The sequence below is a fragment of the Oncorhynchus kisutch genome, linkage group LG6, assembly GCF_002021735.2.
Source record: "Oncorhynchus kisutch isolate 150728-3 linkage group LG6, Okis_V2, whole genome shotgun sequence".
NCBI classification, from domain to species: Eukaryota; Metazoa; Chordata; class Actinopteri; order Salmoniformes; family Salmonidae; genus Oncorhynchus; species Oncorhynchus kisutch.
This window is the reverse complement of record NC_034179.2, coordinates 33,420,781-33,448,472: the sequence shown is the minus strand read 5'-3', so window position 1 is coordinate 33,448,472 and position 27,692 is coordinate 33,420,781. Positions and strand designations below refer to the sequence as shown.

The 27,692-nt window shown below is 44.5% G+C and overlaps 1 protein-coding gene across 9 annotated transcripts in view; it reads left to right on the top strand.

The window, feature by feature from the left end:
• Nucleotides 1-27,692, top strand: part of auts2a (activator of transcription and developmental regulator AUTS2 a) — a 489,911-nt gene that overhangs the window by 330,656 nt on the left and 131,563 nt on the right. For all 9 annotated transcript variants that reach the window (XM_031826630.1, XM_031826633.1, XM_031826635.1 and 6 more), the window contains one exon: nucleotides 8,224-8,253. In XM_031826630.1, the coding sequence (XP_031682490.1) occupies nucleotides 8,224-8,253 (30 nt within the window). The remainder of the gene's footprint in view (nucleotides 1-8,223; nucleotides 8,254-27,692) is intronic.

The following is a 27,692-nucleotide window of genomic DNA, read 5'->3' as shown; positions in this document are numbered from 1 at the left end:
GCGCAAACAATACAATTTGATGTATGTAATTGTCTCAAAATCCTTCCATTCAGCTTTGATTAAGCCAGCATCTGCTTGGCGCCCCAACTCCCCAACTAGGTTACGTTGGACAAGACAGGAAAACGGGGTGCAGGTGTGATGCTGTGTGTGTGTGTGTGTGTATGTGTGTTTGTGCGTGTGTTTGTGTTTGTGCGTGTGTGTGTGTTTGTGCGTGTGTGTCTGAGTGTGTGTCTGTGTGTGTGTGTGTTTCTATTTAAATCCTTTAACCTTCAGTAAATGCTTCCCACCTTGAGGCACCCCCTACACACCTCACCGCACCACCCTTCCCCACACCGTGACTGAGAGAACCATGTTGAGATGCCTCTTCACACCTCACCACACCACCCTGCCCCACACCGTGACTGAGAGAACCATGTTGAGATGCCTCTTCACTCTGAGATGTTGAACTTGGAGTTTGTGTGTAACAGATGGATTTGTTGCCTGCTGATAGAGAAGCGGAGTGCCCTCCCCCCTCCACCTCCCCTCCTCCCCCTCCCAGTCCCTGGTAGGGTGGGCGGGCGGGGGCTGGCAAGCGGGGCCCACCCCTGTAGATCAGCTGAGTGCTGTGCCCTGCGGCACCATCTGTCTGTGCCAAGCACCACTTCAGGGCTCTGTCGGCACATCTGCTGAGGAGAGCAGCTTAACTGACAAGTTATTTTAAAGAATGACACCACCTCCTCCCGACATGCACACAGATACCAACACACACACGTGCACCCACAGACACATGTTTACACCTTCTCTACCCCCGCAGCCCATCTTTTTACCCCAGGCGAAATATGTCTGTGTATGGTGTGTGTGTGTATGATTCCCCTTTGCAAAGAGGTGCCTGCCTTTCAAGCATTCATCTTTTACACTTCTGAGCTAACACCTCCAAATGGAATCCCTTTACACACACACAGATCCCGCTCTCTAATTTGCCATTATTGGTGTTGTTCTAATGTAAACCATAAGAGATGAACCAATATAGACATAATAATAAAAAATAAACCTCATCGAAGAAAGTTCTCTCTCTCTCGAATGCTCTTTCAATAAGCCTGGGCAGATTCCAGAGGAAAACAACTTTAAAGGAATGGGCCTAATATTGCACTCTCGGGTATTGAAACCAGAGGTCATAGACTATAAAGCTCTTATTATTTTATAGAGGGTGATTTTTTCCACCCTCTCTCCATCCCTCCTCTATTCCAATGCGTTCAGTTTGCAGTCAAAATGAATGTTGTCTGGATAAAGTTGTACATTTGAAAGAAAATTGCTTTCAGATGTTGACCTGCTGCAATTGGATAGGGGTGGACGGGCGGGCGGACAGGCGATCTGGCCTGGTTATATTGGGCCAGACAGCAGACAGCTCCTCCCTCTCTGTTCTCTCCCTCTGACGGGAGGGACACACTTGGCCAGTGGAGGAGACGTTAGCCTTATGTCACTGTGGCTGTGATGCAGACTGTCTGAAGCACTCCAGCTAGTAGGGGTGGTTGTCATTTTTTCTCCATACATTATATGACAGCTAGACATCAAGCAGATGCTGGGGAAATTAGCTGTTAGATGCCATCGCTACAGACCTTGGCTTTATTTTAATGACCCACCCTAGTCAGACATGTCATGTTGAATTTCCTTCCATTTGGGAACCCAGTGTTTTTGTAAAACTGTCTTTTGAAGAATATATTGTCGGGGAAATGCAAGGTTTTTCAATGTTTTTTCTGGATTAGGAACATGGAGATAAAATTACCTGAGGTCTGGGTTTATTTTAAATGCATTCCACCTTGATCCCTTTAGAGTGATTCGCTAGTGCGGTTGATATCATTTAGCTGTTAATGTAAGTATGTGAAACAAATTAGCCTGATTTAGATTAAGAGTTATTAGCATAAATAATGTTTACCGGTATATTGTGCCGTTCAGTTCACATCCGATATTCCTCTGAGTTAGAAGCTAAAGTTACAGTTGGGCTTTGTCATTGAGATCTATGGTAGCCTAATGGCCAGGGTACCTGGAGGAAGTGGACGTTTGATTTGAATTGCACAGGCCTTTGGTGTGTCTGTCTGGAGAAGCCTGTCTGACTGGACAGTATATCTGCTTCCTATCTCCAAGACGGATGGCCCAGTGTCCTGTTGTCGACAATGAGAAAAACTCTCTTTCTCTTCCTTCCTCTCTCTCCCTTATTTCCTCTCTCTTTCTCTCTGTCGGAAGTGAAGGTATTATCATAATAGTTAGACATTTGAATTAGCAATCCACTCTCTCAATTTTATTTTGATAGAAACTAATTTGTAAGTCTGTCCTGTTGGCCCAGTCTGCTCCAGTCCTCAGTCCTGACTGTGATCCATGTGTTGTAAACCCTGAGCTCATCAGTCTCCCCCTACTACCAGGGTGGATTTGCCATTTTCTGTTCCTCAGCTCACAGTGGTGGTAATGGGACAGGGACAGACTGGCAGGCTGGCAGACTGTGCCCTGCGTGGGCATGGGGATGTGAGAATGAGCATGGCACGGATCCCTGCCATCTTCACCACCATCACCTCTATTCCCTGTGAATAACACGCCAGTGCCCAGCCCAGTGGTAGGCCCGGCACACCGCCATATTGTGGGAGGGAGGCATGAGGAGGCAGGGAGTTAAGGGGAGGGAGGGGCGGGGGGGCGCAGGCCCGGACTCAGACGCCTCCATGGCAGGCAGGCTTCCCTTCCGCTCTGCTCTGCAGGGAGGAGCGCGGGGCTCGAAGATGGCAATCAAGCCTTGATTTGCCAACACATTTCCAATGATTAAAATGTAATTAGCACAAGCGAGCGCCTCCTCCCTAGCTAATTTCCATGCACACTGTGACAGGCAGGCGGTCGGCGGCACCCGGGCCCCAGCAGCAGATGGAAGAGCAGGCAGCGGGAGGGGAAAAAACCATTTTGCCATGCGACTGTTTGCATCAGAAAACCATCAGGACGCGCAGCTTTACTCTGGGAGGGACCAAAAAGGAAGAGGAGCCCTTGACAGCGGCACATCAAAGTGGCACCGTCTGAGATGACTCTGGCAATGGCTTTTCACGTTTCAAGTTTTAATGTCACATGCACAAGTACAGTGAAATGCCTTTCTTGCAAACTCAAAACCAAACAATGCAATAATCATTAACAATATAATACTAGAAAAAAACAAACGAGAAATAAGAAATATGAAATACACAAAGTAAGTAAGTAAGCATACTGTATACAGGAAATACATAAAAAGTCAGTTCCAATACCACATTTTTTTGCAGGGATACTGGAGTGATGGAGGTAGATATGTATAGGGGTAAGGTGATTAGGCAACAGGATATAAGATAAACAGAGTATCAGCAGCTTGTATGTGAGTGGGTGTACGTGTATGTAGAGTCAGTATAAATGTATGTGCATATTATGTGAGTGAGCAAATGATGGAGTGAGTGTTTGTGTGTGTGTTGGAGTGACAGTGTGTGTGAGTATGTAGTGCCCTGTGAGTATGTAGTGCCCTGTGAGTGTGGAGAGCCCTGTGAGTATGTAGTGCCCTGTGAGTGTGTAGGGCCCTGTGAGTGTGTAGGGCCCTGTGAGCGTGTAGGGCCCAGTGAGTATGTCGTGCCCTGTGAGTATGTAGTGCCCTGTGAGTGTGTAGGGCCCTGTGAGTATGTAGTGCCCTGTGAGTGTGCATAGAGACAAAATCCTGAAATAAAAGGTCAATAAGATACAAGGTAAACTCGGTCCGTGTAGCTATTTTGATAGCTATATATCAGTCGTATTGCTTGGGGATAGAAGCTGTACAAGAGCCTGTTGGTGTCAGACCTGATGCACCGGCACCTCTTGCGGTGCCGCAGCAGAGAAAACCGTCTATGGCTTGGGTGTTTAGGGTCTTGGAAGATTTTCAGGACCTTCTTTAAACACCGCCTGATATAGAGGTCCTTGATGGCAGGGAGCTCGGCCCCAGTGATGTACTGTGCTGTCCGCCTGCCATCCTTCATGCTGCTGTCCCACTAGCGTCCAGGCGGGCAGGCAGACAGACAGGCCTTTCTATTTATCCTTTATTTAACCAGGAAGTCCCTCAGCTTTAACCCCTTCAGTGATTCTGCAGGAAATGTGGCCCAGGACGATAACCATCCCCAGTCCTCAGCTCCACTGGCCCTTTAAATGAAGCAGATATCAACGGTACTGTCATAAATTCTAGGGTCATGGACAGTGACCAGCGGCACCTCGGGCTAATACCAGACTAGGGATGGCAAGGCACAATGCCCATCCATGTTGAAGAAGTTGACATTTGAGAGAATATTAGATCAGAGGCTTGTGCTGATGTTAGAGATGTGAAATTAGAATAAACCCCCTTCAGCATGCCTCTCTGAATGGTTGTTGAGGAATGATATTTATTTGATTGACGTAGCATCTGTTTGCATTTGATAAACAGTGCATTTGGAACCACAGATTCCATGATTTCAGATTCTATGCCTAAACGTTTTATATCTGAGTAGATACAGTACACACCATGGCGTGCATCTCTCTCACGCATCTCTGTTTGATGTGGTGGGCAAGACTCCTTTTGACAATAGTTGTTTCTGTTGGGGAGTTTGGCAGAGCTAGACACAGACAGACAATGCTGTTGCTTATGAGAGGAGAGCAGAGCAGAGCTAGCTGAATCATTGACAATTCAGGACATCTCTCCTCATGTTCCCTGTCTGTTCTCTGTCTTCTATGTCTATTGGGCTGATATTACTCTCAGCTGGAGTCTACAGAGGCTTACGGACACAGAATAATTTTCTCCTACTCTGAGTCCGATATAAACAACAGCCTTGATGCTTGGACACATTGTAGGGAATGTGTAAGTGCACTCAGCCAAATGGAGGGGTGGAGGTGGTGGGAGAAGGGGTCATGGAGGGCAGTCGGGGTAATCAGAGGTTCACCGGATACAGGGCAACATCAACAGCTCTTAGCGCTGAGGGTAATGTTTGACAATCCTCTGTTACTTAACCTATACAGGTCTGGGGACTGGGTTATACAGTATAATGCTAGGGCTGTGTGAATACCACTGGGCCTGGCTACAGTTTTGCTGCTGCCCTCCTGTTTTTGTTTTTTTAACATATTCATGCCCTAGTTTTATTTGTTTTTCTTCTGAAATATTTTTTGCTGTTATTTCTCCTATTTACAGTACTGTTTTTATATTGCACTAGATTTCACTGCTTTTGCTAGTATACTATACCTACTCCTTTTCATGAGCAATCATCATTTAAAACCCTTTCAAATAATTATAATGTATACTGAACAAAAATATAAACACAACATGCAACAATTTCAATGGTTTGACTGAGTTACAGTTCATATAAGGAAATGTCAAATTCCATAAATGATGTTGGAGGCCGCTTATAGTAAAGAAATTAACATTCAATTCTCTGGCAACAGCGCTGGTGGACATTCCTGCAGTCAGCATGCCAATTGCACGCTCCCTCAAAACATCTGTGGCATTGTGTTGTGTGACAGAACTGCACATTTTAGCTTGGCCTTTTATTGTCCCCAGCAAAAGGTGCTGTTTAATCAGCTTCTTGATAAGCCACGCCTGTCAGGTGGATGGATTATCTTGGCAAAGGAGAAATGCTCACTAACAGGGATGTAAACAAATTTGTGCACGACATTTGAGAGAAATAAGCTTTTTGTGCGTATGGTACATTTCAGGGATCTTTTATTTCAGCTAATGAAACATGGAACCAAGACTTTACACGTTGTGTTTATATGTTTTTCAGTATAGAATAATGTAATATAATAATGAAATAAAATGTCTACCTGTCATATCTGTAATCATCCAACTTTCAAATGTGCAACCATAACAGTACTGTAGTTGAGATGTGTCATAATGTGTGGCTCACAGTGATACTATCTAGCTCTCTACTGTGCCTCTGTATTTCAACATGGGACTCAGTATATGGAAAAGAACACAGTAGAATTGCCAATGATGGTGCTCCTCTCTCCGAGTCACACTGCATAACTGCATATTAACGCACCATGATCACTAATCAGTGACTGACGGCTCCCTATGTCAGAGATGTTTTTATCTTTTTAGTGTTATTATTATTGGTTGCTTTTCCCTGTGTAGTGCAGTGAGTGTGAGGGAGCGTGGCGTCTTGTGCTTAAAGGACGTACAAATTGCCTGCCCTTGCCTGTCAGTCTTGATCTCTGGCTTTCTTACTTTGCTCATTATAAAGGTATTTCCATTTTATTACGTTTTCTCTTTTTCCTCTCTCCCACTCCCTTTGTACGGCGGAGAAATTAGCATACCTCTATTCTCGGGGAAAGAAGTAATGACAGCAATTTATTTTTCTCTTCTCTTCCCCCACTAGCTGTGTGAGTCTCGTGTAGTGGCACCTGCAGAAGCGACAGGCGAAGAGATGAGAAGCGAAAGAGAGCAGTTGATTAAATCATCATCAAGTCGCGCCGCTAGAAAGTCAATTCTGCTCGCCGTCTACAATGATATCCTTTTATCTTAAAGTAATGAGCTATGGCACTTTTGCATCGGGTAATACGATGACTTCTATTAGCGTGTTCCATTTGCTCCACAAGCAAGGCCAAGTCATTCCAGCCTGCTTCTATCTCGGCAATCAGAGCAATTGGCTGCACAGGCAGGCAGAGGAATGGAAAGGGGGAGAAAAGAAACAAGAGAAAGAACGAAAGACAGAAAGCCTGGAGGCGTTTTTTATGGATCACAACACAGTGGAAAAAAGAAATGTCCCCATTATTTGAACTCCTCGCCTGCCTGTCTGCTCTGCTTGGTGTGCTTTGCACAGAGACTGCAGGGACTAATGAGTCCTGGGTCACATTACTCTCGTCACAGTCTGAAGGCTTAAACACATGGAAGTAGTTCAGACAGTAATACAACTCATCATATCCTGTCTGCTCTTGCATTAACTCTGTGTGGGAGTCTGTTGCTCTGTACCGTGCCGTGAGAGATGCGCCGACAGACCCCTTTATTCACTTACTGGAGTAAATATATACACGTAGTTACAGTTAGCATGCATGGTTTGTAGAACATGCTTTGCTGTATGTAATAGCGTACATTAGCCTTGTTTATGTTTCCAGCTGACAGGCTATGTAGCCTACATTTGGCTGTTGGCTTGGCTCTCTGTGTACTGTGTATTAACGCAGGGGGAAGGAAGGAGTGAAAGAGAGAGAGTGTTTTCTCAGTGCGTTTATTGCCTCTGCATAATTTATGAGGTGCTGGAGCTGACCGTCATGGCAGTGTGCCGGGGGCTGGCCCCTGGGGCTGTGTGGTACAGGCCCGAAAATTGGATGCCCTGCTCCTGCTGAGCTCACAGTGCAGTGCGGGCCCCTCTCCCTCTCCACTGGTCGAGTCAGCCAGGGGAATACAGAGCCAGAGGCCCAGCCTGCCTTCTACCTTTGAACTCAGCAGGCAGCAGGGATCCGGCTCAACAGAAAATAAAAAATAAAAAGCACCAGGCTCAGGCAGGCAGGGCCCCCACCGTGGCCTGGCTCCCAGCGCTGTCAGTCAATCACCCCATACTGTGCTGGCACAGGGATAAACCCTCTGTGCTTTAATCGACACTACCCCCCCCCCCGCGCTTCACACACAAACACACACACACACACCCAGTGCCTTCTTCATTACCGACTCCAGTGCCTCCCCGCTCCTCGGCCATATGCACAACTTCGAGGGCCGCCGGCCGCCCAGCATCCCGCTAATTAGTTGATAAAGAATTAAGTGAACCTTGAAATTGAAATTGGGGAAGGAAAACTGAAATCCAACCTTTCTGTTTCTCTTTTTTCTCCTTCCTTCCATCCTGCTCCTCTACCATTTATATACAAAAATAAGAAAAAATAGACCTACATCCCAGAAAATTGTAATTCCAGTGCTGCTTGTCCTTTGAGACTCCAGCTCCAGAATGTTTTGTTCTGATTCTTAATAAGAACGACCAGATGCTTGCATGAGATATTTTGTGGGCCCTTTTATTTCATATTCTGGTCCACGTCTCCGCTAAACAGTATAATGGACTGGCCTAATGACATTCGCCCATTGAATATGATGGAAATACTATTCTGTACTGAGGTCTCCATTAAAGACCTGATAAGATGTGCTGTGTGACAAGGTACATTAGATTATGTACACTCACATTTGAATGAAATCAAATCAAAAGAAGGGCGAGGGACTTTATAATTAAAGACACGGTAGATGCCTAGTTATTCTAACCATGTTACTCTTTTATCTTACAGTGTGACAGCGAGAGCGACCAGGAACACAAGGTAAGACTCCATTTTAGTGTTTACCTTTCTCTACGCAGCCATTTCTTCCTTCTTGCAACTTTATTTTATTTATTTTTTATTTCACCTTTATTTAACCAGGAAGGCCAGTTGAGAACAAGTTCTCATTTACAACTGAGACCTGGCCAAGATAAAGCAAAGCAGTGCAACAAAAACAACAACACAGAGTTACACATAAACAAACATACAGTCAATAACACAACAGGAAAATCTATGTACAGTGTGTGCAAATGTAGAAGATTAAGGAGGTAAGGCAATAAATAGGCCATAGAGGCGAAATAATTACAATTTAGCTTTAACACTGGAGTGATAACGCAGATCATTTTCATGTATCTTTTATCAATGTGGTTTCAACGAGGATCAAATATTAGACTTTCTTTAAGTGTGCATTTCCATTTAATTAGAATTAAACATCTAGTTAATAACCGTTGGAAAGCCCTAATTAGCTGCACATTAATTATATATGACTAAATGATGTACGCAATCTAAATGGAACTGTTATGGCTTTAGATTACAGTTAAGTGTAATGGCTGTGTGGCTTTCCATTAGGGTTCATACAGTATTTTCTGTAATTGTTCCTCACATAAGCATTGTGTCCTGCAATGTGCGTCACTGTCTTCATAAAATAGTGTAGTTCTTCCGTGTTTCACTGTTAACACTATTATTTACCTATCTTCATATCTCTGTCTCTGATCTTAAAGAGACTGTATTGTAATGTAGGTTTGTCCAAAACCATGTGGCTCTGAGTTGGTCTATATGTTGCAAACTTGGATATTTGCCGGTGGTCTGAACTTATTCGCAGATACTGCATAGTATTCACATATCCCTCTGAGGAGCCATATTTTCCAGGAACAGTAAACTTGCAGCTGTAAATCCAGCGACAGCGTGATGATTTAGAATACCATTTGCTGTTTGCTGTTTTGTTTAGTCGCTTTTGTTTACTCAGTGCGGTCGATTCAAATTACCCCTGTCGCCGTGGCAAGTCCTTTTGTTTCAGCAACGCGTCTTAGCCTGTAATCCCCCCAGCGATTTTATTAATTCATCCCGGCTCACATTACAGTGGGGATGAACAGAGTTGAGCGCCACGCAGTACCTTTCTGTCATAGATGAATTGTGTGTTAAAATAACAGAGGAGTGATTTAGTAAATAGGGTAGCTCTGATCGCTGACTGCCACCGTTCCCCTCTGTGTTACAGAGTAATTGAAGCTCACGCTCCTCAGCGTCAACCCTGTTACCCTGTAGTCACCTCAGTCACTATCTGTCCCTGCCAGGCATCAGCCTCTCCTGCTTCATCTCTCCCTCTCTCTAGCTCTCTCTCTCTCTCTCTCTTTCTCTCTCTCTCTCTCTCTCTCTCTCTCTCTCTCTCTCTCTCTCTCTCTCTCTCTCACTATCCATCTTTCTCTCTCTCCAGCCACCCACGATTGGGATTATTTGCTTTCTGTGGATGTGTTCTACTTTAGAAAACGGAGGTGGAGAGGAAGGGGGGGTACAGTCATTTTAACGGGTCAAATGTATTCAGATGAGGACCAACATGGCTTATTTAGTTTCCTTCAGAATCAGGAAATGGAAAAGTGTTCCCAGGAGAAATCACGTTCTGCCTGGTATAGAGAGGCCTCTGCTGTGGTGACAGGAGCCGCGGGGGCTCTGATAAGAGCAAGCTATTCGCCTCTTTCTGTCGTATGTGTGTGTGTGTGTGTGTGTGTGTGTGTGTGTGTGTGTGTGTGTGTGTGTGTGTGTGTGTGTGTGTGTGTGTGTGTGTGTGTGTGTAGATAGGGCAGATAGGGCTCAACCAGTGCACAGATAGGGCTCAACCAGTGCACAGATAGGGCTCAACCAGTGCCTGAGCACCTGCCCTTTTACCCTCCTATGAAAAAATGCCCTCGCCGCTCGGTGGATGTTTTACATTTTATGAATTACTTTTCATTTGATTATCTTTTCATTTTTGGTAAAACAAATGAATTGCACATCAAACGAGCTGTTTTCATAAGGTCTTGAATCTCAGAAAATAGCCCCTCCGCTGCCCACAGAGCAGAGTCTGACTTGCATGCAGGGGCCTCTGACTGTGGGCGCCGGGCTAGGAGAATTCTGGTAGGAGGATCATTTAGAGTTGGATCTGTCATGTGTGTCTCCCACTGTTAGTGACAAAGAATGAGACACTTTTTTATTTGGAACACCTGCCCCCCCCCTCCACAAAGGAAATTGTTAGATTCCTTGTTAGATATCACTGCACTGTCAGAACTAGAAGCACAAGCATTTCGCTACACTCGCATTAACATCTGATAACCATGTGCATGTGACCAATAAAATGTGATTTGATTTGCACGGCCCTATCAACACTGTCAATGCTGTGACATGGATGTTCTCCTGGGCGCTCTCTACAAAGTGACCTGTTGGATGGGAGTCCTCTAACATGACATGATAATGGTGTGTCAGCTGACAGATAGAAGCCAGGGCACACACACACACTCACTCTCACACACTCTCACACACACTCACACACACACACACACACACACACACACACACACACACACACACACACACACACACACACACACACTCACACACACACGCACGCACGCACACACACACACACACACACACACACACACACACACACACACACACACACACACACACACACACACACACACACACACACACACACACACACACACATACTCATCCACCACACACACACGCACACAAGCATGCACGCACGCACGCACGCACGCACACACACACACACACACACACACACACACACACACACACACACACACACACACACACACACACCTCTGTGCCTATTATTAACCCTACCTATCTTCTTATTTACTTTAGAGTTAAGACGGGGTGACAGGGGGACAGGGTGTTCTCATCCTTCTGTCACTTCAACAGACAATGTTACAATACCATCATTACTGTAATTGGTTAGAATGTTAAAGAAGTCTCTGTGTCTGGTCTTAGACTGAGCGAGATGGTACACTACATATCTATGGCATTGTTCTGTCTCTTTGTCCCTGTAATAGTGTTTGATGGCCCGTCTTGTTGTTACCCAGCATGTTATTGAATGGTACGGTCTGTCCTCTTTTCATCAGACAGCGTGGGCCGGTCCATCTGGGCTCAGGGCCTGCACCCGGGGTCTGTCCAGGGACTCCCGGTGGTTGATGAATTGGCGTCGGTATACAAGAGAGAGAAAAAAGCTCATCCAGTGAGTCTGAGCCAAACTCTTCTCAAAGCTTTGGCCGGCGTGGACGTTCCAATCCTAGCCCTGGCTGTAAAGTGTGCTTGGCCCCGCTTCCAGGTTCCATTCTTGAAAGCTCAAGAGTCAGCAATTGTATTCCGGCTCTCTCTCTCTCTCCCCAGGTTAGGCAGGCTTGAATCTGATCCAGAATCAGTTTTTTTTAGCTAACAGGTAGGAATGGTCTGTTCATTTGGAGCAGCTTGAGTCACATTTTTAGAGCAGGATTACTGGCAGGACAAGAGGAGCGGCGGAGAGAGAGAGGGGGAGAGGGAATGTTTCATGCCGTAGTTAACGCCAACAGGTTTTTCACCATCTGAGAGCGTTTAAAGGCTGATGAGGCTAAAGTGAATGTGAAATGGGCTCAGTATTTAACGCTAAAGTGCACGTGTTTATGTGCCCAGACCATCTTTCAGTTATTTAAGAAAAATTCCTTATGCTTCTCCTTGTGCATGTGGATACACTTGCGTAAGATTCAAATATGCAGCTTTTATTCTCAAAATGTGTTTTTCTTGAAAACTCTTTCGAAGCATTAGTTATACGATGGCAATTACTGATGACTGTTCTATGAAAATTACTTTTCACATAGTCAAGAGCACCACCTACTCTCCAGATCAGACTACCTAAGTGCTTAAGTGATTTTCTTGGTAAGTTGCACCATAAACTACCAGTCAAATTCTTTACAAGATATCTGGTGGTGTTCAAGTCCTCTTTTCTAGACTAGAGCGTCAGCCCCCAGCCCTGAGTGACTGAAGACTACTTAGGCCTTTTATGAAGACAGCGAGTCCTCTCATCCTCCCTCTAATATAAAGCTAATCCACAATACCTTATCATTCAACTGTCTTTTATTCCTCATGCCCCAGAGCCTCTTTACCTAGACCACACCTTCACTAAGTGTGTATTTATTCACCATCAGTCTATCAACATTTGGCCACTAAGCAGTAAATGCCATTTTAAAAGCGGTTTGTGTCTTATTAACGGCCTGGCATGGAAAAGTGGTGTAATTTTCCATAGTTGGCTCTTATTGGAGGCGAGGGGACGCTGTAAGTGGGTGCTTTAGTGGAGCCGCCATGGAGAGGACCTGTTTGTCCTTGACATCAAATAAAGATCTGAGCTGGTAATATATTTGCTGTTTCTGTTTTTTATTGTTTTGCAGGGTTTGCCCTCAGGCGTTTCTCAATCACTCAACGAACGAACAGTGCTGTACATAAAAACGTTTTGTCTCCCCCTCCCCACTGCTGGGCAGCTGGATGAGTAATAAAAAGCAGAGAGCGACTTGTCAGCGTTAAAAGATTGTGTTTTGCCCCTCCAAAGGAAGAGTATAGTGTTTACAGGCCTGAGTGGGTGCTCGCTAGGCCGAGGCTGAGGCTGATTGCACTAGAGTACCCTGTCAGACCATGATTTGTCATGTACTCTATCATCCTTGTCACTCCGCAGAGCGTTGTCATAGGCAACTTACCGCTCCCCCCTCTCCCCCTATTCTCCCGTCTTTGTACCCAGTCTGTGTAGGAAATGTGTATTTACTTTGGGGGAGTGTGATTTGTTCCTCATGGATATAATGACCCTTAGCGGAGTCGGATCATGGGTTAGTTGAAGTGATATTTTCCGGTAATGGTAGTCGTACATCATGGCTGTCAGGCCGGGTTAGGAGGCGAGCACATTACAGCTCCATTTTAGCACTGCAGGCATCTGGGATTATTTTCCATAACCAAGTATGACATGACCGCTCTGCGGAGTGCATTACATTTTTACTAGCTTTTTCTCCTCCCCCGGCAACTTCTGTGGCTTTTCCCCAGGACCCGGAGGGGAGCAGGGGTAGGGGGCAGGGGGATCAGGGCTGCCACTGTGATGGATACCCCGGAGTACCAGCATCCCTAGCCAAGGTTAGCCAGTGTCACAGACCTACACAGGTCCCCTCCATCCCAATACTGACAAATCCCAACTCCCTCCGAGGCTGACCACAGCAGCCTGCTACCTCACACACACAGACACACACACACACACACACACACACACACACACACACACACACACACACACACACACACACACACACACACACACACACACACACACACACACACACACACACACACACACACACACACACAGAGAGAGAACAAGATAGAGGGAGTAAGGGAGAGGGAAAGAGCAGGCTTTTATTTACAATAACAAGAAGCTATGAAATGAGGCATATAAAAGTGATTGTGCCTTGACATTTGTCCCTCTGAGCAATTTTCGCTTAAGACGATGAATCAGAAAAACACTCCTGACAGATCGAGAACATTCAGACAGCAACACCCCCTCTGCTCCCTTCCTATCTCGATCCCTCGCTCCATCAATCCTTCACTTTCACGGACAGAAATAGTCCTCAGACATGGAACAGAAGACAACGAAAACAGTGGAAACAATGTGGAAGCGCTCTGCTCTGCAGCGTTTTTCCATCCATCCATCCCGCCCTGCCTCCCTCCCTCCCTCCCGCCCTGCCTTCCTCCCTCCCGCCCTGCCTCCCTCCCTCCCGCCCTCCCTCCCTCCCTCCCGCCCGCCCTCCCTCCCTCCCTCCCTCCCTCCCTCCCTCCCTCCCTCCCTCCCTCCCTCCCTCCCTCCCTCCCTCCCTCCCTCCCTCCCTCCCTCCCTCCCTCCCTCCCTCCCTCCCTCCCTCCCGCCCTGCCTCCCTCCCGCCCTGCCTCCCTCCCTCCCGCCCTGCCTCCCTCCCTCCCGCCCTGCCTCCCTCCCTCCCGCCCTGCCTCCCTCCCGCCCTACCTCCCTCCCGCCCTGCCTCCCTCCCTCCCGCCCTGCCTCCCTCCCTCCCGCCCTTCCTTCCTCCATCCCGCCCTGCCAAGCAAGGTCAGCGGTGTAAATGCCACCTCTTGCCATTGACAAATGGTCTCCCCCCCTGTCTGGTAATCAGCCGAGCCCCAGAGGTGGGTGAGCAGGAGGAGCTCATTAGCGCGGCTCAGATGAGATATTAATGTGGAGACCTGGGCCCTGGCCGAGCGCTACACTGACAGCATGCCAGGGAGGCCAGAGGGGAGGGGAGGAGAGGGGAGGAGAGGAGGGCAATGGATGGATGGGGATGGACTGATGGTGGGCTGGCTGGTTGATGGATGGCCAGGTCAGCATGCTCTCTCTCTCTCCACACAGGCCCAGCAGGCAGGCAGACAGACAGGCAGACACACGCACGCACACACACACACACACACACACACACACACACACACACACACACACACACACACACACACACACACACACACACACACACACACACACACACACACACGGCCATGGGAGAGAAGGTCAGCATGCCCCGAGGAGAGTGTTACACTTCTCCCACTGACACACTGATAATTAAACACAACCAATGTAATCAACTGTCGAAATTTCATTTTTTTTCACTAATTGCATGATGACTAAATGTCAGAGTAGTAATACTGTTTTACGCTATTTATTTTCCTGGTAGGGTTGTGGCCCATTTTAATATATCACTAGCATGTAAGGGCATTTGCATGTATAGTAGCATCCCAGTACATTGTGGGCATTCCTCTGGTATATGTTTCTATGACCCTGTACAGATCGGTGTAACACTGGCGGTAGCTGTTTTCACCTCTAGCCATTGTCTCTCCTGTGGTCACTGAGTGACCCTATGGGCCCTAGTCAAAAGTAGTGCACTATATTGGAAATAGGGTGCCATTTCGGACACAGCTCAAATCGGGATGTGCGTTATATCGGCGAACATATCGGAAACTGCCAACATTGGTATCGGCCCGATGTCTAATGCCAATGTGCAAAACCGATGTCAAAGCTGACGTGCATACCTACAGTTGAAGTCAGAAGTTTACAACACTTAGGTTGGAGCTGGCCAACTTAAAGGCGAAATCCTTTAACGCCAAGATAATGGAATTCATTGCCCTTGACAATCAACCGTTTTCTGTCGTGGGTCATGTTGGCTTTCGCGACTGGTCGAGCACCGGTAACGTTCCACACTACCAAGTGCGCTATTTTTCAGATGTTGCCCTACCGGAGTTACTGTTACTGCATCACTGCTATTAGCTTCACAACATACTGTGGAACGCCGTTTGGGTCTTTGCGTGTGAAAAAGGGTACATGTCAAATAACACTATTTGACAATAACAGTATTTGACATGTTAAATAAGCTTTTAATTTGACACGTCAAATAACACAGTTCTATTATAGACTGGTGTGTGTTCTGAATTTGCACGTGCAAGCCAAGTGCCACCACTAATATCAGTAGCACTGTCAAAGCTGTACAAAAAAGTCTGAAAACAAGCAAACACCGGTCACGAACCTTTAACTTGCTACCTAGCTAGCACCAATACAACCAGCCTGAAAACAATGACCAGTAGAAACTGCAGTCATTTTCATTTTTCTTAGCAATGATTTAGGAATCGTTGTGAGTAAGTATTAGCTAGGTAGCCACTTGTTGTTTGCCTATTGAAATTGAACTTCAATTCGTGAAAATAAATAGCTAGTCAGCTACTTAACCCTGTTTCCCAAAGCTAACGTTATAAAAGTACCTCTTTGAAAGTGATGCAGAAGGTTACAATTGGTGGAAACATGCCATATTTAGTCTAGATAATGTTAAACGAGTTTGGAATGTGAAGCAATGAAATGGGGTATCAGTCTACTCGGTGACACCCACAGAACACAACTGTGAACACAACTGTGAAGAGTTTACGCAAATATTAGCATTGTAGCTCTTATCGGGAAACTGTGACTGTGTGAAATCACCTCCCCAGTCAGCCTGTTGTGTATATTGACATTTATATTGCACTATACAGCTTTACATAAGGATTGGGGATCAATGAAATGGGCTATCAGTCTACTCAATACCCAATATATTTTTTCCCAACATCCTCCTCAGAGTTAACAGACTCCAAAACATCCATGCAGTATTGTTTTTCCTCGGAAATAGTGTTCAATACACATAGGTTGACAATAAATGTGGCTTAATTCACAGTTGTTTCAGAGTCCCGCAATAAGAGCAACGACGCTAATGTTCTCTGGGTGTCACTGAGTAGACTGATACCCCATGTCATTGATCCACAATCCATAGGTAAGGCTGTACAGTGAAATAAGTATGCCCCTAATGCAATTCTAAAGTACAATACATGCAGTGTGATTTCAACAGATTTTTGTAAAATGAACAAATGATTGTCTTTTGTAGATTTTATATAACAACATTCCAAATTCGTTTAGCATGATCTATTCAATTATGGCATAATTCTACTATTTGTATTCATTTGCATCACTGTCAATTACAAACTTTTATTTTGAAGGTTAACCGCAAAGTCCACTATTGTGGCTAATCCTTATTGTGGCTAGCTTCACATAGATTGGTCCGACCACCATTAATCAAATAAGAACTGTCTTGTAAATTAGGGTTATTTTAGATTATGATACCTAGCTACTGAAATAGATTATGTCGTTTTGCTATGTTTTTGGGGAAGAACATTGTTTTTATGACCAGCACTGTTGCGCGCGACACCTTTACCAGCATCATAGCATACGTATCGATGAATCGTTGTGACATATGAAATACGAGTGATGGAGTAATCAATGTGTAATAACTACGTAAAAATTATTATGCGACGTGCAGTCATATTCAGGTCCTGATAGGTCAACAAGCTTATTTGATGTGTCAAATAAGCTTCTTGACCTATCAGGACCTGAATATGACTGCACGTCGCATACATTTTGACACGCAAAGACCCAAATGGCATTCCATAGAAATCCTGGTTGAGAATGAAACAATTGAACAAATGAACAATGAAACAGCACAGCAAGTAAGTGAAAGAAATAGGTTTTGATTATGTTTTACTGGTAAATGCCAAAACAATAACTTTTTTGGTCAGTTTGGTGTGTGTGTTTGGAATCTTTATTGAACTACGCAAGTCAGTTAAGAACAAATTCTTATTTACAACGACGGCCTACCCCAGCCTAACACGGACAACCCTGGGCCAATTGTGCGCCGCTATGGGACTTCCAATCACGGCTGGATGTGATGCAGCCTGGATTCGAACCAGGGACTGTAGGGACGCCTCTTGCACTGAGATGCAGTGCCTTAGACCACTGCGTCCATGTGTGTGTTAACTATTTAACTGTACTGGAATGCTTAAAAGGCTGCTAAAATGTTAAATATCGTTATCGGTATCGTTTTTTGGGCAAGGAAAATATTGGATATCGGTATCGGTCAAAAATATAATATTGGTGCATCACTAGCCCAAGTACCCAGTCCCTACTTCCCAGTCCCTAGTTCCCAGTCACAAGTACCCATTTCCTCATCCCCATTAACAAGTGCCCAGTCCCTAGTGCCCAGTCACCAGTACCCAGTCCCTAGTGCCCAGTCCCTAATTCCCAGTCCCTAGTTCCCAGTCACAAGTACCCAGTCCCTCGTTCCCAGTCCTTAGTTCCCAGTCCCTAGTTCCTAGTCACAAGTACCCATTCCCTCTTCCCCATTAACAAGTACCCAGTCCCTAGTTCCCAGTCACAAGTACCCAGTCCCTAGTTCCCAGTCCCTAGCGCCCAGTCACCAGTACCCAGTCCCTAGTGCCCAGTCCCTAGTTCCCAGTCCCTAGTTCCCAGTCACAAGTACCCAGTCCCTAGTACCCAGTCCCTAGTTCCCAGTCATTAGTCTCTTCCCCCAGCAGGCATATCCTCATACCCTCATTCTGTCACAGTACATCTCCCTGTGCTAACACTCAACACTACGATGGGGACAATAATCAACATATCACTAATGCCCACTCAGCAGCAGCACACATGCCCTACTCCCCAAACACTTACACTAGAGACATTGTAAGTAAATACACAGTGATAAAAGGGACAACCCCTGGTCTGCCAGGCTACTAGTGGAGCCCCAATGTGTATTTGGTAGGTGTGTGATGGGGTGATAGACCAATAATCTGAGGGAGGGTTAGGTTACTGCCTCTCTCTATTTCTTCACTGGTCTCTCTCCTCCTCACTGTTGGGCTCACTGGTCCCTGGTGGGGCTCCCTAACACCCACAAGCTCCTACTATTCCACATGACTTTGGGCATCCATGACTGAGGATCAGAAGAGGTCAGAGGTGACTGCCACACTACACTACACTACAGCCTATTTGTCCCTGTGGTATAGAAGCTCTTCTCTCCCTCTCTCTTGGCCTCTCTCTCTCTCTCCCTGTCTCTGTCTCTGTCTCTGTCTCTCTCTCTCTCTCTCTCTCTCTCTCTCTCTCTCACTCCCTGTCTCTTTCCCTGTGTTTTCCTAGCTCTCCAGAGCCCTCGACCTCACCATTCATTTATGCCCAACAATAAAAGGTAATAATGTACACGTTTGAATAGGGACAAGGTTGCCAAGTCCTTGAAATTGAATGAAGGGAAAACACTCGGCAGTGGCAACGTTTCAATTCCCAACGCAGAAGGAGAACACAGGCAATGAAAGAATAATTTAATCAGCAACCAAAAACATAAATACACTGTTTGAATTAGATTTTCTCTCCTGTGGAAAGAAAAACATTTCCATCTTTCCTGACCTGAAAAATGTCCCTGGCAAATTGTGGATATATTTCACCGCTTTAATGGGATCCACTGCATACAGGAAGGCTTTGCTTTGGAAACAAAACTTAAGCCCTGAAAAATGTATGTATGTATGTATTTATGTATGTATGGATGTATGGATGGATGGATGGATGGATGCCCTGGGGATTTTTCCTTACACATAATACCATGTAGAGAATAAACCTCCATAAACAAGATATTAATGACATTAGAACTATTTTTTGGAAAATGATTTGACCAGCGGTGTAGTGGTGCCTGTAGTGGTGCCTGGAGAAGTGGGTATACTCTAATTTTCCAAAAATTCCCTTTTGGCCCAAGAAGGAAGAAGGAAAGGTGCCCTGTGTGAAAAATTCTCTGAGAAACTGACATACACTCTGAATCACCTAAAATGCTAAATCTCATATTGGTCTTTCACAGTCAGACCAACCCAAGCTGCACTGTCCAAGAAGGCTAATAGTAGTCCTACTAATGAAACAAAGTAATTAGGCTGTCGACTGAGTCAGAAATTCATAGGTTTCATATAATAAATAAATACATTTGCTCTCAAAGTCACACTTTTTAAAGAATAGAAGAACGGTCCATAACAATGCTTAAACCACATCAGCAGGGTTTTAGTGTAGTTACCATTTAATTCAAGTGCACACTGTTGTTGGTTTAGGGTGTTTTTATAGCACATGAGATGGAGTTTGCAAAACAAATATCCACTGGATTGATGCAAATAATCATACAGTATCATTCTATCAGGTAGGCATAGGCTACTTTGTAGCTAGTTAGCATTTCATTGAGAAGGTTTTTGGGAATGCCTTTCCATCTACCAGAAAAACGTTAGGCCTACCATTAGCATTGCAATATTTTCCCTGTTCCTTAATTGTTTGAAACCTGGATGTTTTACTTCATATTATGAGGAATGTCTTACCTTGCTTTAAAGTAGCCTACATTCCTAGAAAAAAGGGTTCCAAAAGGGTTATTCGGCTGTCCCCATAGGAGAACCCTGTTTGGCTCCAGGTAGAACCCTTTTGTGTTCCATGTAGAACCCTCTGTGCAAACCAAATGGGGTTCTTCAAAGTGTTCTCCTATGTGGACAGCCAAGGAACCCTTTTAGGTTCTAGATAGCACCTTTTTCTGTAAGAGTGTATAGCCAAAATCCCACCATAGAAACATGGAGGCATTATCCTAGTCAGGTTAGCAACCTATGATAGTTGTTACATCATTAGATCTCCACTCTTTCTAAATTTCAAACAGATATTTCTATCTCTGTCCATGAAACCGCAAATTGCATTTAGGAACATTTGCGCGTAGGTATACTGCTGTGTGCACATTGTTGCACCTAAAATGTGAAGAAATAATCGTTTATCAACATTTTAAGCAAAACATTCTGATCTGTTCCATCAGCCTTATTAATTGATATGAAGTATACCTCCACTACACTACTTTGATAAGCATTGTGGGGATTAAGTAGTGAGTATATGCAATGCCCACTGAAAAATAAATGGGTATACACTGACAACCTGCGTCATACCCTCCACTGCACCACTGCATGGACCAAGGTTTTTCTGCTATTTACATGAAATGTCTGCTGTATTTCCTCAGTTCTGGTCATCTCCTATCCCTGTTACTGACATACTAATCTGATGAACACTTAATGCCATCCATACTCTACAAAACAGCATTGAACTAGAGTCGATGTCCATACTGTACAAAACAGCATTGAACTAGAGTCGATGTCCATACTGTACAAAACAGCATTGAACTAGAGTCGATGTCCATACTCTACAAAACAGCATTGAACTAGAGTCGATGTCCATACTCTACAAAACAGCATTGAACTAGAGTCGATGTCCGCAACCCGTGGACATCTAATTAGCATAATAAAAACATCCCCATAACGATCTGTCTGTTTACACTAGAGATATCTGTTTCTTTCATGGGCGCCGTCTCAATCCACCACATCTGCCGATGTCGGCTTTCTGCATCTACGGTGGAAGGTGGCAGAGCGACAGCAGTGTTTGAAAGACCAGCAGACATGCCGATAATCGGTCTTCTCACAAAAATGTCTGTAGCTCTCCAAATGGTTTGGGGTACAAACTAATATGACCCCTCTACGATAATATGAGACTCACAACCACGCACATGTCATAAGACTCGTCTGAAGGTAGCCTGGTACCAGTTTTAAAAAATGAATGAAAGTAAATGTGGGGCGGGGAAGGGGTTAAATAGTTTCGAGTTTTAATGTCACATGTACAAGTACAGTGAAATGCCTTTCTTGCAAACTCTCAATTTAGGACATACATTTCAAAACAAAGGTCTTTTTTGACTATCTGTTTTGCCATGTATGAATGTTATTCAATGGGCTAATAGCAGTATGGCCAAATTCAATGTTTCATCACCTTTTTTAAACTTTTCACCTTTTTTAAACTTTATTTTGTATTTTTTACTAATGACAATATTAAAATGTTAGCTTGGTAGAAAACCATCCTTTGTTGCCTCAGACCTTCGGGGGTTCAAACTGAATGACAACAGTGATTAACAAAATAAAGACTTTCTATACTAAGCCCCCTAAAGTGGCATTGGTCAGACCAGACATGCAGCAGTTATGTTGAGCCTCTATGAGAATAATCTGTTTGGGGTTTTAGAACCTTCGGTCATGATATGTGAGACTGATATATTTGTGGTCGGATCAAGACTAGGCCGTGGGCCGTGACCTCCTCAGGTGTCTGTCCTCATCTGTATTTATGACACAGCATTGTCTGTTCCCGGCCTTTAATAATGCATGTACTCAGACCTTGGGTTCAAACCGTAGTCTCTGGAAACCCACTCTTTAGGAAAAAACACTATTGTTGTTATTCAGGACTATTTCCATGGATCCCATCTTCTGCACTGTCCGTCTGTCCGTCCGTCAGTCCATCTGTCTCGCTCTCTCGTTCTCTCTATATATATCTTTCTATATCTCTCTCCATCCCTGTTCCCTCTCTTGCTCACCCCCACTCTCTCACCCTCTCTCTCCGTGCCCTCTCTCTTCCTGCCTGCTGAGAGTGATTTCTCAGACACTCCAAGGTTAAACTTTCTCCATGTGCGCGGCGGATGGCGGCGGATGTCAGTTAAGGCCCCGCTCACCTACGCAGAAGCCCTTCGGCGACCAGCTAGTCACTCGCACACATACCTCTGCCCCCTCATTTCCCTTTTGTCAAGCCAATGATTCCTGCAGGCGCTCACTTTAGAGTTTTCTCTCTCCCTCCATCACTCTAAAGATCAACCTTGCCTCACAAATGGCTCTATTCCTGAGTTATTCCTGCTTTTCACTGTCTGTTAGTTGTATAGGTGGTGAAGGATAAGCCAGTGAAAGGGTGTTTTTGTTGCTATTGTCACACTAACACAAGGTAGACATTGTGTTGCATTGCGTCGTATGCGAGGCATCGCTGAATAGATCCTTGAAAAATAATGGAAAATAGAAAAGATTCACTCCACGCATTCTCATAACAAGAGTTTTTTATTGGGCACCTTTAGTAATGTCATGTCACTGTGCTTCACTGTTTACTTGGCTTATGGCATATGGTGGAGTTATGGCTGGTAGCCGCTATATGAGGCAGTGTACTGTATCTCTAACACCCAGGGAGGTCCCAGGTCACCTCCGAAGACCACCCTAAATATGCCGCTCTGACATCCCGCCTGTCACAACAATAGCTGCCCCAGCATGCACAGCGGTAGCTACAAATGATTCTAACGACGCCAGGGGCCTCCCTGGAAACCACCTACAGTACCTAGTAGTTCCAGCTCTCCTCCTCAGGTCTGTCCTTGCCTCCCTGTCCTCCCCGTCCGTTCCTGTTCCTGCCTAGACCAACGCTAGCTTATTAGAGCCGCATAATTAGGTGGCTTTGCTGCAATGCTGCCTCGTTGAGGCGACGCGAGCAGGTCGGGTCAGAGAAGCATGTCCAACCCCTGTCCTGATTGGTCCTGAGGGATTTATTGACAAAACAGGGAGAGAATCATGTTGGGTTCTAATTATGTGTACAAGACATAGACGGCCCCAGGGAAATTAAATGAAATTCCCCAGCTTGACGGGCTGGTTGTACTTCCCCCATGGGAGCCATTTTGGATCTTATTAAGTCAAGCCATTGTTTGCCTTTATGAGGCCACTGCACTGCGCTAGAGAAAGCCGGCACAAGCTAAATGCTTTTAAGTGGAAGCTTTGGCTTTCCGGCCTTGGCACACATTACTTTAATGAATTGCGATCTTAGTTGATATTGTAAAGAAATAACTTTTTGTTTTACTATAACTTGCTAATGTAACACCTGAGTTGAGCCGGTTGAGCCGCAGTATGTTATTAGTTTCCTATCATGGCGTCTCTCCACAGATGTGTCTCTATAAGCACCTTAGGCCTGATCATTCCCCTTAGCTAGCTACCATGCACACCCTACATACTGGACAGGAATTGATGGCCCTCTGCGTGTGCAAATGAAGTGATAAGAGGTCTCACCCCAGATTACACAGAGTCTAAGTGGCTCTGAGGAAGCTTTATGGAGATGAATGAATTCATGAGGTCAGCTGACAGTTTCTTAAAAAGCAGTATAATAAGGAATAAATCACATGGTTAGCATTTTGTTCCTCCATAATGATTTCAGATGAAAGGGAAGGGGAGGGAGACTCCTGGGCGGTAATAGGAGTACCTGACTATGGAGCTGTTGTAACTGGCCCTTGTTTATAGTTCTCTGTTTGCATTAATCATAAGTAACCTCACATTTTAAAACAGTAACATTAGCAGGTAATACTAGCAGGAGTTTAGCGGAAAGGCCCAATACATTAAAGGCCCAATGCAGTAATTTTATATCAATATCATGTCATTTTTGGGTAACAATTAAGTACTTTACTGTAATAGATTCCCATTAAATCAGGCAAAATGAGCTTTTTAGCAAAAACATATTTCTCAAGCAAGAATTTTGCTGGGACTGGTATGAGGGAGTGGTATGAGTGAGGAGGGGAAAAACTCTAAACTAGCTGTTATTGGCAGAGAGGTCTGGAACTCTCTTTGTTATTGGTCTATTAACCAATTTACCGCATGATGATGTCACCATGGAAAGACGAAACTCCTTCACATGCTAACCTGCTGATTAGGAGGCCCTATAGAGATTGTACACTACATGACCAAAAGTATGTGGACATCTGCTCGTCAAACTTTTCAAAATCATGGGCATTAATATGGAGTTGGTCTCCCCTTTGCTGCTATAACAGCCTTCACTCTTCTGGGAAGGCTTTCCACTAGATGTTGGAACATTGCTGCAGCCACAACAGCATTAGTGAGGTTGTGCACTTATGTTTGGCGATTAGGCCTGGCTCGCAGTCTGCGCTCCAATTCCTCAAAAGGTGTTCGATGTGGTTGAGGTCAGGGCTCTATGCAGGCCAGTCAAGTTCTTCGACACCGATCTTGAAATATAATTTCTGTATGGACTTCACTTTGTCATGCTGAAACAGGAAAGGGCCTTCCCCAAACTGTTTACCACAAAGTTGGAAGCATTGAATCGTTTAGAATGTCATTGTATGCTGTAGCTTTAAGATTTCCCTTCACTGGTACTAGGGGCCTAGTCAGAACAACGGAAAAACAGCGGCAGACCATTATTCCTCCTCCACCAAACTTTACTGTTTGCACTATGCATTCGGGCAGGTAGCGTTCTCCTGGCATCTGCCAAACCCAGATTCCTTTGTCGGACTGCCAGATGGTGAAGCTTGATTGATCACTCCAGAGAACGTGTTTCCACTGCTCCAGAGTCCAATGGCGGCGACCTTTACACCACTCCAGCCGACGCTTGACATTGCACATGTTGATCTTAGGCTTGTGTGCGGCTGCTTGGCCATGGAAACCCATTTCATGAAGCTCCCAACGAACAGCTTGTGTACTGACGTTGCTTCCAGAGGCCGTTTGGAACTCTGTAGTAAGACGATTTTTACACGCTACAGCACTCAGCAGTCCCTTTCTGTGAGCTCTAACAGGGCAGAAATTATACATATCTGGCTCTGTTGGCAAAATCACTACATATCCCATCGAGCCAAGCAGGGAGAGGCTGCCTGTCACAGTTCCAAGACCAGTCAGAAATGTCCAGCTAATCCTACGCCAATGACGCCCATAGATCTCAAAACTGAACTTGGATCCATGTTAAGTAGCACGGATATCCTTTGCCACCGTTGTCTTAGAAAACGACAGATAGCTCAAACTAGTCATGACTATTCAACAAAACAATAAATCATTTTCAAGTTTCTTTCCAGTTTTGAAGTTGAGGGTGCAGTATTTATGAAGTTTTGCGATGATGACAAAAACTAGCATAGTTCAGCTAGTTTAGCCAAGGAAAACTGGTGAAAACAAGCTCAGGACAGGATATATCTGGGCACACATGCACACTAGGCTAAATCAGGACACAGATTTTTGTTTTTGTGCCCTTATATCAGGAGCTGGCTGCGAAAAAGTGATGGGCTAGAGCTGGCCTACAAGATGACATTATTAATTTTGCTTCTCTGATTGGTTAGATTTGTTAGAGATGATCTAAATGGTGATTCATTTGTTTGTACAAAGATTTTGAAGTCACACAAACAACTTCTAGGATGGTAGTTTCAGACTGAATGTATGTAGCGATCGTTGGAGCAGCGTAATTCAATTCCGGGTGAGTGGTCAGGCAGCGAGACTCTATGCTGTCTATCTGCTCACAGATTTGAATCATGCTCCATTTATTCACTCCTATTAAAGTCTCCTCAGACATTTGACTCTCAGATACAGATGCACCAGTCTTTATCAAATTGGAACCATGCGTGAAAATGTCAGACTAGCTCATCTAACAACACATTGACTGATTATATTGTCCATTAAACATGACATATGTCAGCCGAGATGTCCAACACTCTGTCACTGTTGTCCCGTGGCCATGTGCCAGTGCAAGTACATATTCTCCTATTGTTAGGAAAATCCCCAAAAATGATTTCCGGAAGATAAAGATGCTTTTCTCCCCTGTTCTCATGCTTGGGGAAAAGACAAGGATGTGTTCAGAATGCCAAGTAGAGGTGATTCATACAGCCACCACCATCATTAATGATATTTCTGTTTGCAGGGCAGTGCACAGACCTTTTAGGAGGCAGGTGCTCCAAAATACATTTTTATTAAATTAAGTTTTGCGTAGGCCTATTTATTTCTGCAATAACAAACTCACTCATCACAACTTGGAAGCAAGCTAGTTACAGTGACTCCTAAAGACATGATCGACTTTGGATAAATAGGGTACGCTATTATCTGATTCTTGATGTTAGTGATTGATGTAAATCTGATAGTTAGCTAGCTTGATACATTTTGTTACTGATTGTGATTTATCTTCAATGCTCTAAAAATAATATCTTCATAATATAGCATAGTGCTCATAATCTTCTAACTCATGAGATATGGCCGAGTGGCTAGTGGCTTGTGTAGATATTGTTGTATATCGTTGTTAAAGACTCGAGTGTTCAGTGCTTTATTTGTAAATCAAGAGGTGCCAGGAAAAAGAAAAGGAGTGAGATGTGGGTGACCTGGGGCGATGTCTTTTCTCAACCTTTATTATAAAGCATTGCATGCATATCATTGCATTTGTGTAGTGGCATAGAGCAGTAGAGTAGAGGTGCTTACACAGTGGTAAAGTACTACTTAAGTAGTTATTTTGGGTATCTGTACTTTGGGGCGGCAGGTACTTTTTGGGTATCTGTACTTTGGGGAGGCAGGTAGCCTAGTGGTTAGAGCGTTGGGCCAGTAACCGAAAGGTTGCAAAGTCAAATCCCCGAGCTGACAAGGTAAAAAGCTGTCATTCTGTCCCTAAACAAGGCATTTAACCCACTGTTCCTAGGCCATCATTGTAAATAAGCATTTGTTCTTAACTGACTTGCCTAGTTAAATAAAGGTTAAAAAAAATATATATATACTTTACTATTTATATTTTTGACAACTTTTACTTTTACTTCACTACATTCCTAAAGAAAATAATGTACTTTTTACTCTATACATTTTCCCTGACACCTCTCTAAAATGATAATGGATGTGGCTTATGGTAGAGAAATTAACATTCAATTCTCTGGCAACAGCTCTGGTGGACATTCCTGTAGTCAGCATGCCAATTGCACCCTCGCTCAAAACTTGGCATTATGTTGTGTGACAAAGTGGCCTTTTATTGTCCCCAGCACAAGGTGCACCTGTGTAATGATCGTGCTGATAATCTGCTTCTTGATATGCCACACCTGTCAGGTGGATGGATTATCTTGGCAAAAGAGAAATGCTCACTAACATGGATATAAACAAATTTGTGCTCAACATTTTAGAGAAATAAGCTTTTTGTGCTTATGGTACATTTCTGTTATCTTTTATTTCAGCTCCTAAAACATGGGAACAACACTTTACATGTTGTGTTTATATTTGTGTTCAGTATATGTCTGAATGTTGGAGTGTGCCCCTGGCTATCCGTAAAAATAAATCATCATAAAGAAAATGGTGCCGTCTGGGTTGCTTAATATAAGTCATTGGAAATTATTTATAGTTTTACTTTTGATACTTAATTATATTTTAGCAATTGCATTTACTTTTGATGCTTAAGTATATTTAAAACCAAATATTTTTAGACT